This window comes from Gastrolobium bilobum, unplaced genomic scaffold (genome assembly GCF_033153095.1).
Source record: "Gastrolobium bilobum isolate Gb01-03AN ecotype WA unplaced genomic scaffold, APGP_CSIRO_Gbil_v1 utg1090, whole genome shotgun sequence".
Classification (NCBI taxonomy): Eukaryota; Viridiplantae; Streptophyta; class Magnoliopsida; order Fabales; family Fabaceae; genus Gastrolobium; species Gastrolobium bilobum.
Genome location: NW_026899797.1, coordinates 667758 through 680588, shown reverse-complemented (window position 1 = coordinate 680588; position 12831 = coordinate 667758). Strand labels below are relative to the sequence as shown.

Below are 12831 nucleotides of genomic sequence, written 5' to 3'. Positions count from 1 at the left end.
AGGACTTTCCATGTTGTCGAAATGTGTCAACTTGGTCAGATGATGCCACTTGGCACCTAGTTCGCTGGCCCATGCAGTGAACTATTAGGGAGGGAGGTGCCATGTGGCACATAGTTCGCTTGGACTCTAAGCGAACTTGGTGCATGTCAGACACGTGGCACACCTAGTTCGCTGCTTGTGGCAGCGAACTTCTCCAATGTGTTAGCATTAGTTACAATGTAGTTTGTTACTGGGAGTAGCGAACTATTTGTCCACCAGCAACGTGCCACATCAGCAAACCAAGTTCGTTGGGCACTTTAGCGAACTTGCCCGTGTGGCATATTGGAAAATAACTGTTGCAACTCGGCAAGTGCACCGGTCGTTAAGTAATAAAAGTGTACCGGAGTACGAGATCGTTCCCACGAGGATCGAATTTTCAAGAACTAGTTCGCTAATCGCGTCTTACTTGGACAATCAAAAATTTGATTTGAGATAATTGTAACTAGGAACTTAAAATTAAAAACAAGTAATAACATTCAATTAAGAAGATTCAGAATAAAAAAGACAATTGAAAAGATGATGATTGATTAAGAATGTAAAACAAGAGTAGTTAGGGTTTCGACTTCCCCTAATATCCTCGTTATGTTATGAATTAAAAAGTCAAGAACCTTTTCTTAATATAATGCCAATCAATTCTATCTAAGTTAATTAGGGCTCAATTCCTTGTTACCCTAAATCTATGTGATCTTTAAAGAACTCTAGTTCCCTGATTATTCTCCAAGAAAACATGCATTAAGATCAAGAATTTAAAGATTGCACAATTACCCTATGTCTATCCCTAGATCACAAGGATTATGATAAATTTATCAAGTCGGGGTTCATGCACCAACATCCCTATTGTCATACAATTCCCCAAAATCATTCTATAAGGAGCAAACTCATAGAAAGCATTAAAGACAGATAAATTTATTCAATTATAAAAAGAAAAGAATTCAAGAACAATTTAATCCATAAACATAAACGATTCAATTGGGTTCCATCTACCCCTAACTACATAAAAGACTAGCCTAGCATACTGAATTGAAAAAAAATAGTAAAGAAAAGAGAACCCCAAGCCTCCATTGGTGTGATGTTGACTTGGTTCCTCAGTGTTCCAGCGCTCCGCAACAGGATTCCTCTTTCAGAGGATGAAAAATACTCATTTGCACTAAGAGTAACTAATTTTATAATTATTTATGTTTGATTTAATAATATTTATGTTTTTAATCTAATAATATGTATCATAATGTGTTATACTCGCGTGTTAAATAATTTTATTTCTTCATTTCTTTGACTGTTGAATTGTAGTTGCCCAATCCAACCACAACTCTAATGTCTAAGATTAATTTTTGAAACGATTGTGTTATAAAATCGTTCCCCAAAATTAAAGGTAAAGAACACTACTACACTACTCTCTTGTCTAGTTCACTTTAATAGTTATGGTCAAACTTTGTTACACTCGCGCCGAATCACCCATAAAAAAGGTTTTTTGTGTGAAATAAAATTAGAGGTGTAAATGGGCTAGGCCGAGGCCGATAGAGGCCATATATATTAGGTCAGGTTTGACCTAATATATAGTCAAATAGAACAGGTCTAGCCTTTAAAAAAAATTCTATTTAGAAACCATGCCTACAGGCGGCCTATATCATATTATTTATATCAAATAAAATAAATAATTTTTTTTAATAATTTTGAATAATAAAGTAATATTATTTTAGTTATTTTTTAATTATTGAATGTTTAATAGGCTTAAAAAGGCTAACAGACCAAGGCCAAAATTTTTATTTTTAAAATATAGGCCATACCAGACATGTAATTTGGGCCTATGCTGGCTAACAGGTCAGGCCATGCTCAAGATTTTTTCCTCAACCAAAATTTCATGTTATCTTCTCTCATTATTTATAATCTATTATCATGTTTAAAAAAAATCAAAAAGCTGAAAAAAAATACTAATTTCCTGAAATAAACTAATTTAAACAAGCAATAAATTAACTTTTTTGTGAAAGACCTAAATATCATGAAAATTCTCAGGAGGAGAGTGTTTTAGCCTGAGTTAAAAAAACGATAATGAGGCAAAAAACTTCTATCACTCCTTGTGTAAAGAGTACACTGTTTAGTGCGTTGTAGTACCCCAAGTATGATTCAGTTATAGCCCATGACATTATTTAGGGTCCAAAACAAGGATTCTTTCACCTATATAAGCTGTTCTTGAGAGGAATTACACATCTCGGATATATAGAAAGTTGGATTGCTTATATTTTCATACTTTTAAGAATTGGAGACGCGTCAGGGACAAGACCAAGGTAGGATACATGAAGATTCACCACGTTTTTATATCAATGGAGTTTGGAGAAGCCTTTATTATTCTTTATGTTTTAGTTTTTAGCTAATTTTTCTTTGTAGGTAGGGTTAGAAGGAAACCAAATTAATCTTAATGTTTCTGAATTAATCTTTATGCATTCTTTCCTTTTTATTTTGAATGAATCTACCTGTTCTTCCTGCCTTCCATGAGTTCTTTATCTTATAGATTAAATTAGGAATCATGTATGACAATAGAAATGTTGATATCTAAAATGAGGTTGGTAATTCATCATTAATTTGTATAAATCTAGATATAGACATACGAATTGTGCAATCTTTATGATTAGTCATTTTAATGCTTAAACCCTTTTGAAGAACATCAAAGAGTTATAATTCTCTTAAGGGAGTAAAATATTATGATATCAAGAGATTGATTCTTAACTAATTCAGGGAAATCAATTGACAATATAAAAAAGAAAACTTAATTAAGGTTTTAATTCAAAGCATCAAGGGAGATTGTGGGAAATCGAATCTATAACTGCGTTTTTCTTGATTGTTCAAATTCTTATTATTGTATTCTTGTTTTGCTTTTAATTTAGTTTTTATTTAACTCTCTTAATTGAATTATCCAACTTAAACCAAATAATGAATTAATGTTTGAAATCTAATCCTCTAGTAACAATACTGTATATTTGCCGAATTGCAACACAAAGATTGGTGAGATGGAGTAGGAAGACAGACTATGTTACCTTCGTCCCACTAACATAACCTATCCATGTTTCATGTGAACGATCACCCCCTTATTCACAAATGCAATTTGAGTGGATTCTTTCGTGCTGATAGCAATATTAATTCAACTAATATGGCTTATTTTGTTGATTTAGTGGCTGCTAAAATGACATCAAGCACTCGCTCAAAACTTTCGTGTAGGGGAAAAAACGTTTTAAGATAACTTCATTCTTAAACTTTCTCAAATTTATATCAGCAACAAGTGTTGTCAACACCTCAGAGATTCAAAATTATGGTCAACTAACTGTATTTCTTCCTACCTTCTTGACATTACTTTGAAGCTACTTCGAGCTTAATTTCCCAATATAAAATTCTCTAACAGAAAATTACACTTGGGAAAAGCCACTAAAATTTATATTAGCACTGCTTCTGTTTTAGCTTAGCTTATTTTGTAATTAGCTTTTAATCTTCATTTACAGCTGTCAAGTGGTTAGCTTTCTGTTAGGCTTTCAGTTACAGATGTCATCTCAGATGGGTGCTGAGTTGCTGAGTCACTCACTTTCTATTCTGTATATAAGAACAATTCTTTGTATCACATAATTCAGTTAATTCATTACATGCAAATTCAATTGTTTCTTCTCTGCTCTTGTCTCTTCCCAATTCTCTTTCACCTTCCTTCATTTCTTTGATGGTATCAGAGCTCTCTTTTTGAGGGCTTGATCCACACACCATGTCTTCCACAACATCATCTCAAGATTCAATGGCTGAAAACAAGATTGTATTCTTGTTTAATCATCAGATCTCTGTGAAACTAATAGAGAAGAACTTTCTTCTTTGGAGCCAGATTGTTGAACCTGTATCATGTCTCATCAACTACATCATTTCCTTGTTAATCCTAAAATTCCACTACAGTATGAGTCAGATCTGGATCGAACTCAAGAGATAGTTAATCCAGCCTATACTGACTGGATAAAGCAAGATCAAATGCTTCTCTCATGGTTGCTATCAACAATTTCTGAAGAAATTCTTAATGAAATTCTAGGAGTTCATCATGCGTATGAAGCCTGGGAACAGATCCACAAGCTTTTTCATGGAATGATGCGCTCAAAACTACGTAAACTCAGATATGAGATTAGAATTATCAAGAAAGGTAACAAGTTTGTGGTAGAGTTTCTTCGACATGTAAAAACCTTGTGTGATGAACTCAAAGCTATAAAGAATCCAGTATCAGTAGATGAACACACAGAGATAATCTTGGATGGGCTTCCACCTGAATTCAATGCTTTCGTTTCTTCAGTTCGTGCACGAGAAAATCTATATGCTCTAGATGACTTGAGAATTGAACTCATAGCATATGAAATGATGTTAGTTAAACAGAATGAAGCTCTGTTGTCAGAATCAATGACAGTAAACCTTGCTCAAAAGGCTCCAATTTCGAATCAGAATGAAAATTCGACGAGCAATATTGATCCCCTAATCTCAACTGCACTTGATCAATAATACAACAATGGATCCTATTAGGCCAGCAGAGGTAGAGGAAGATCCTTTGGTAGAAACAATCGTGGTAGAAGTCGAGGAGGTCGTAACAATCTTCAGTGTCAACTATGCTACAAGTTTGGACACAATGTTCATAACTGTTGGCATCGGTTTGATGAACATTTCACTCCTACACAACCTGAACCAGAAGCACCTCAATATTTCAACAGAAATTCATACCAGAGGTCTTTTCACTATGTGAGACCTCCAGCCAGTACTCACTCTCCACAAATTATGCTTACCTCACTTCCAGCACAGAATGCTTCTTCACGGCAAAATGCAGCACTTCAACGAGGACTCTTACCTACTCCATCACAAGTATCACAATTGGATTGGTATCCAGATTCAGGTGCATCACACCATGTAATAGCTGAACCTCACAATTTGCTCCAGAGCTCTCAACTGTCAGGTTCTGATCAGATTTTCATTAGCAATGGTCAAGGTCTGGATATTCAAGCTATTGGTTCCTCTCATTTCTCATCTCCCTTTAATCCACACACAAATCTTTTTCTTCACAATTTGCTTCTTGTACCTTCTATTACCAAAAACTTAGTCAGTGTTAGCAAGTTTGCAAAACATAACAATGTGTATTTTGAGTTTCACCCATCCTTATGTTATGTCAAATCACAAGAATCACATGAGGTACTACTTGAAGGTGCATTAGGGATTGATGGACTGTATAAGTTCAATGGTGTTCAACTTCCTCATTCTTCAAGACAAATTAGGCAGCATAGTAATTCAGTGTCTCCTATTAATCCTGTTTGTAATCCTACTTGTACTCCAAATTTGTTTTCTGATTTGAATTCTATTGTTGTACCATCTCAGTGTGATAATACCACTGAATCCGTAAATAGCAAACCAGTAGAATCAAACTACTTGTACAACCTCTGGCATTGTCGTTTAGGACATCCTCATAATGAGGCACTTAAAAATGTCCTACACTCTTGTAATATCTCCATTCCTAATAAAGATCATTCATTTTTATGTTCTGCTTGTTGTTTGGGAAAGGCTCATAGATTATCATCTACTTTATCTACCACCAAGTATAACAAACCCTTTGACCTCATTTACAGTGACCTATGGGGTCTAGCTCCAATTAAATCCACCATGGGATATACCTACTACATGTCTTTTGTTGATGCTCATAGCAGATTCACTTGGATCTATCCTTTAAAACAAAAGTCAGAAGCACTTCTCACCTTCAAACAGTTTAATGCTCTCATTTCTCATCAATTTCAAATGACAATCAAAGCCATCCAAATAGATTGGGGAGGTGAATTTCTCCCCTTTACTCAACTTGTTCAGCAGTTAGGAATAATTCATAGAATTGCTTGTCCTCATACCCATCATCAAAATGGGGTAGTTGAAAGAAAGCACCGTCACATTGTTGAAACAGGTCTAACTCTTCTTGCACATGCTTTCCTACCACTAAAATTTTGGGATCATTCTTTCATATCAGTTGTATATCTCATCAATTGTCTTCCTACTTCTTCTTTGAATTTCGAAGTACCATTTACCAAGCTGCTCAAAGTTACACCTGACTACAAGTTCCTCAAGGTGTTTGGATGCACATGCTTTCCTTTTCTCCGACCCTATAACCACCATAAAATTGATTTTAAATCCAGAGAATGTGTCTTTCTTGTGTATTCACCACATCACAAAGGATACAAGTGTCTCAACTCTGATGGGAGGGTTTTCATCTCCAAGGATGTCTTGTTTAATGAAAACAAATTTCCTTACCCTTCATGGTTTAAATCTGACTTCTCTTCCTCTCACACTTCTAGTTTTTTTGTTAATAATGTCATACCTCTTGTAACTCACAGTCCATCAGTCACAGTATCACAGTTTTCCATGATTAACTTCAACACTGACTGCATACCTACCACAAATGCCTTATGTCCTGTTACCACCTCTATCTCAGATTCAAATAACTCATCCTCTCATCTTTCCCATACTGAACCACAAATTAATCCTATACCTCAGCTTCTATCATCTCAATTTTCCCTTACAGAACCATCTCCAACCCCATGTGATGTTCCTTCTCTACCTGCAACTGGTCCTGTAAGACATTCCACCCGATCCTCACATCCCACATCCTACCTCAAAGACTACCATTGTAATCTAGCCTCAAGCTCTATTACTTCAAAACCACATGTCATGACAACATCTCTTGAACCAAGCTCAATTAAACAGGCCTTGGCAACCCCTCACTGGTTCTCAACAATGCAAGCTGAGTATGATGCTCTTCAAGCAAATGATACTTGGACTTTAGTTCCTTTTCCACCCGACAGAAGTGCAATAGGATGCAAGTGAGTTTTTTGTGTGAAAGAAAATCCAGATGGAAGCATAAATAAGTACAAGGCAAGGCTTGTTGCCAAAGGATTCCACCAACAAGCAAGATTTGATTATAATGAAACCTTCTCACCAGTGGTTAAACCTATAACAATTCGAATCATTCTTACAATAGTTGTATCCTATAGTTGGTCACTAAGACAGCTTGATGTTAATAATGTCTTTCTTAATGGCATTCTTGAGGAGGAGGTTTATATGCAACAGCCCCCTGGATTCACATCTAATGACAAGTCTCTTGTTTGCAGGTTAAAGAAATCTCTTTATGGACTAAAACAAGCACCAAGGGCTTGGTTTGATAAATTGAAAGGAGGACTATTGCAGCTAGGATTTTTTGGCAGCAAGTTTGATCCTTCCTTATTCATTCATCGCAGCAATGGACAATGTGTCTTCATGCTCGTTTATGTAGATGATATTATTATCACTGGGAGTAATGCTCTTCTTGTTCAGAATCTGATTACTCAACTTAATTCTCTGTTTGCACTCAAAAATCTTGGTGATTTTGACTATTTCTTGGGTATTGAGGTCAAAAGAGAAAATTATGGTGCTATTTTTCTCTCTCATTCTAAGTATATCAAAGAACTACTAGTCAAGGCTCACATGGCAGAAGCAAAAGGCATCTCAACTCCCATGCCAACCGGATGCAAATTGTCCAAAAATGGATCAAACTACTATTCCGACTCATTCCATTTTCGCTCCACTGTTGGGGCACTGCAGTATGCCACCTTGACCAGACCAGAGATCAGTTATACTGTCAATAAGATGTGTCAATTCATGTCCCAACCTTTGGAAGAACATTGGACCATTGTTAAACTCATTCTTCGTTACTTAAAGGGCACCCTTGCACATGGACTGATGCTGCAACCCAGTCATCCTAACAACCACTTCTCTATCACTGCATATTGTGATGCAGACTGGGCCTCTGATCCAGACGATCGCCGATCCACCTCTGGAGCCTGTGTTTACTTTGGAGCCAACCTTGTCTCTTAGTGGTCAAGAAACAAATAGTTGTAACACGTTCTAGCACTGAGGCAGAATATAGAAGTCTTGCACTTGCCACTGCTGAGATTCTTTGGTTAAAATCCTTACTTAAAGAGTTGCACATTCAGTTTAGCACTCCTCTTATCTACTGTGATAATCTCAGCACAGTTGCCTTATCTCACAATCCAGTCTTGCATGCTCGTACAAAGCATATGGAACTCGATATCTTCTTTGTGAGAGAAAAAGTGATTGCTAAAGAATTACAAGTTCTTCATGTTCCAGCAGTAGATCAAATTGCTGATACTCTCACTAAGCCTCTTGGAGCTCCCAAATTTACCTCTCTTCATGACAAACTCAGAGTTGTTGATTATGCATCGTTCAATCACAAACTCTGAGTTTGAGGGGGTGTATTAGCACTGCTTCTGTTTTAGCTTAGCTTATTTTGTAATTAGCTTTTAATCTTCATTTACAGTTGTCAAGTGGTTAGCTTTCTGTTAGGCTTTCAGTTACAGATGTCATCTCACATGAGTGTTGAGTTGCTGAGTCACTCACTTTCTATTCTGTATATAAGAACAATTCTTTGTATCACATAATTCAGTTAATTCATTACATGCAAATTCAATCGTTTCTTCTCTGTTCTCTTCTCTTCCCAATTCTCTTTCACCTTCCTTCATTTCTTTGATACTAACATAACCTATCCATGTTTCATGTGAACAATCACCCCCTTATTCACAAATGCAATTTGAGTGGATTCTTTCGTGCTGATAGCAATATTAATTCAACTAATATGGCTTACTTTGTAGATTTAGTGGCTGCTAAAATGACATCAAGCACTCGCTCAAAACTTCCGTGTAGGGGGAAAAAAAGTTTTAAGATCACTTCATTCTTAAACTTTCTCAAATTTATATCAACAACAAGTGTTGTCAACACCTCAGAGATTCAAAATTATGGTCAACTAACCGTATTTCTTCCTACCTTCTTGACATTACTTTGAAGCTACTTTGAGCTTAATTTCCCAATATAAAATTCTCTAACAGAAAATTACAATTGGGAAAAGCCACTAAAAGAGAAAATTACTTGGATGTAACCAAAGCAGGGGAGGAAGCTACTAAAATTCACACAAACATACATGTTTCCGTGCAATACTATCAGCTAAAGCTTCTAGTGTCTTAAGGAAGAGGTAAATTACGGCCATTTGTGGAACTAAAATAAGAGGAGACCAAAATATAGAGGTGCTTGTTTCCATTTGCTGATTATTTAGCTGACAAATGACAAAGATGATCATGTGCTTTGAGACAAACGAGTCTCTTGACACGTCATCCTTGAGTTCCATTAGGTTGTTTCTCTTGGTAAGGTTTTGTATCTCCCATCTCCATAGATTCCTCCTCTGTTGAGGCCTGCTTCATTGGAACACCTTTCTTGTTACGGTATATGAAATACAATATTAGTTGCATTGCACCCAAAGCAGAACCAACACCATTAGGTACCTGCAAAACCATGTTTCTACCTCAATGCCAATACAGTAAAACGCAACTAGAAATTATTTAATTAAAATTGCAAAGTGAACTTACAGCAACAAATAGGTCACGGCCTAGCACACCGAAGATAAACCAGGAAGTGCCACAGAGAAGCACAAACAACGATAAGAAGAAGGGCATGAACTCCACACTCTTAGTTCTTATCACTAGTCTCTGCACATAGTTTCAAATCCGTTACTTAGATATTAAGCAAAAACATTTTTTTTTATACATTTGTAGGAATTAAACACACAACCTAATACAAATTATCTAAATCTCTCACCACTAGATCAATCTCAGTGGCTAACAAAAACATTTCTTGCACACCAAAATTTGTATAACAATTTATTTATTTTTCATCGGTTAAGGATCACTTAATTATTAATTAACTAGCTATATAAATTAAAAGCTGAATAAAGTTATTAATTATACAACTTGTTAACTAATAATTAAGTCATTATTACTGGGTACAAAATTTATTGGATACAAATAACCGAATTCATAAAAAAATAATAAGAAATTGTGAGCATTTGTCACTATATCCAAGACAATCACGATGATATTTTCAATGTAATTATTGCAACACTACCAAAGCAGGGTAACTAAGCCACAAAGGAATATTTAGGACGGCATGGAGGCATAATGGTCGAATGAGGTGGAAACTGAGCTTACCATAATTGAGAGTGGCGAACCATACATGATTATAGAAAATATGGCAGCAGCGAAGCCACAAAAAAGCTTCCTGGAATTGTCATGCAGAGCAAAAAGGGACACAAAAACAACAGCAGAGAACACTGAGAGCACGAAGGTGAAGAGCCCAAGAATTCTACCCTTTTCCTTCTTGGGTGCCAATATGATGAAGATCAAAACGTATATGGTTTCAATCACTGCTCCGGCGCCATTCACTGCTGATACTAATATGTTGTGGGGAGACACAAAAGGTAGACCATACCTGTCCATTGTAAAAATCAGAAGGACTAGAAACACACTAAATTAAAAATCAACAGAGGTGCTCTTATGATAGAAAAAAACTTTTTCTCAATTTTAGTGCCATGTACGAATATGCACCACAAAAATGAAAGAAATTAAGTACACGTGATTCGACGGAAGATTTGAGGGGAGGAGGTGATAAATGTTAGAGTGTAATATAAATCATTAAAAAGATCCTCACTTACCACTTAAGGTTTTGAGTTGAAGTGGTTCTTTACATGGTATCAGAGCTTGAGTGACTACAAGGTCACAAGTTCGATCCTCACCGCCCCTCACTTTAAAATGGAATTAAAAAGAAAAAACACAAAAAGGTAAACCAAAAATTGAGACTGTGCAATATCCACGCTTCCACGCTTCTAGCCCAAAGGGCTCTTGCGTGAGGGGGTGTGTTAGAGTGTAATATAAATCATTAAGACCTTCACCCAACTAGTTAAGGTTTTGAGTTAGAAGTGGTTCTTTGCAATAAAGCAAAAGAAAGAACAAGCGAGAAGCAGCTCACCAAGCAGAAAGGAGACAATTGAGCAGTGTCATAACGTATGGAATACCCGAGAATTTCTCTGTGGATTTGTTGATTATAATCCTCTTGAATGTGATCCTGCAAAACCCAAATTTGTCACAATTTTCACTTCATATTGCACTCTTCCACACATCCAAGAAGAAAAAGAAGGGGAAAATGCTGATTTTATGCACATGTATGCAGAGTTGGTTGAAATTCTCAATTTCGTAAACCATGTTCAGGACCTAAACAGAATAGAGAATGGAAAAGGTTAGCAAGGTTCATGGAAGCCCCTCCAAAGGAGAAGATCCACAACCAGAAAGAAAAAAAAAAAAACTTAACAGTTTGAGAGAGAGAGAGAGAGAGAGATAATAGAGAGGGAAGGAGATAGCTATGTGATGCATACACTGGAGCCAAGAAGAGGAACAGAGCGGAAGCATTTCCTGTACAAAGAACAATGAGAAACGGATAAATCCTAGAGAAGAAGGGAAAAAAAAAAAGAGAGACACTTGTAGAACTAAGAAGGATTGTTAACATACCAAATATGCCAAACACCAAATGCGCAACATCCATGACCTTGAACTTTTTTTTTTTTTTTACCTTTCTTCTGTCTGATCTGCAGGAACCAAAGTGCTCAAAAAATGCTTCTTTCTTTAAAAATGATAACAAGCTACCATGATAGGAGAGCACAAGTTAGTGGGGTTATATAGGAAAAGGAAACGAGTGCAAGTTTAAATACAGTATAATACTGTATTTGTCTAATTCGTGGGATTTAAATGATGTTGAGAACAGTTTTCGTTGGTAAACTTAGATTGGGAATGTGTTTTGTGTCTGAGTTATGTCAACCCAAATGAATGCAGATGCTTAAGCTATATATATATATATATATATATATTGTCATACTCATAACTCACTGGTTGAGGTAAAAGGAAAATGGTAGTTCCACATGACTCGGCAGGAACATGAGACGTATTCAACAGTGCAGTTTCTGCAATTAAAAAACAGTTGTAATGAGATTTTAACCGTTGTGATTTTAATTAAAAATAAAATTTGCAAAAAGTGCCAAAGACCAAAGGCCAAAAACCAGAGGCCAAAACTGTAGATTTTCCTTGATAAATTTATCCCACGTATCATTTTGTAACCGGACAACGGCTAAGCAGAAAAGAGCTGTTTAGTTTCTTGTCTTGAAAATTATTTTCTGTTTTTTAAAAATGAAAAAACAATGGACCTTGTGATTGGATCGAGATTTATGAGATCAATTCTTTGTAGAGGTTAAAAGACAATAAGCTAGAGTTCTTTCTATTGGGATAAGTTCTGTCTTCACTTCCAGTTCTGCAAGATAACTAGGTGCCATCATTGTGTGTTAAACACCCTCTTAGTCACTCTTATTTATATAGTTAAATAATTCAGCACACAGGACTAAAATTGTGGATACAGTAAAATTTATTGTAAAAATATTTTGTATATTATGTGTTGATTTAAGTAAAATAAAGCTAAAATAAGAGATAGATCGAATTATTGATTTTTTTTTGTGTACAATTTTTTGCTACTTAATTTAATAAGTAACAAAAATATGAAGATTTATGCTATATCTTGAGTTTTATTTTTATCTTTTTCAATTCTTATGCTATTTAAATTATCAAACTAAATATAATTTACTTTTCTGGCATGCATCCTCTGCTTACCTGCAAACAAACACAGGTTAGAAGAACAGAGAAGGAGCATGTGACACTAATGCTCGACAATATCTATTTCGTGGGAATAGGTGGTAATGGGAATCTGCCTAGTTTCTCTAGATTTCCCCGAGGCTATCGTTGAATTCCACGAATCCTTTGGCGGATAAATCTGAGGAATCAATCAAACGGTGGATTGTGGAATTTCTGCGTAATGTAAAGAGAAGTAATGGTTTATTTG

General features: G+C 35.7%; 1 protein-coding gene across 1 annotated transcript; it reads right to left on the bottom strand.

Annotated features, from left to right (window-relative positions):
• Positions 1-9230: 9230 nt before the first annotated feature.
• Positions 9231-11490, bottom strand: LOC133293587 (bidirectional sugar transporter SWEET1-like). The gene is made up of 6 exons (XM_061492177.1): positions 11457-11490; positions 11324-11360; positions 10921-11016; positions 10104-10383; positions 9486-9605; positions 9231-9401 (listed from the first exon to the last, which is right to left on the bottom strand). Exons 1-6 carry the CDS (start codon positions 11488-11490, stop codon positions 9231-9233), a joined length of 738 nt encoding a protein of 245 aa, XP_061348161.1.
• Between the last annotated feature and the right edge of the window lie 1341 nt (positions 11491-12831).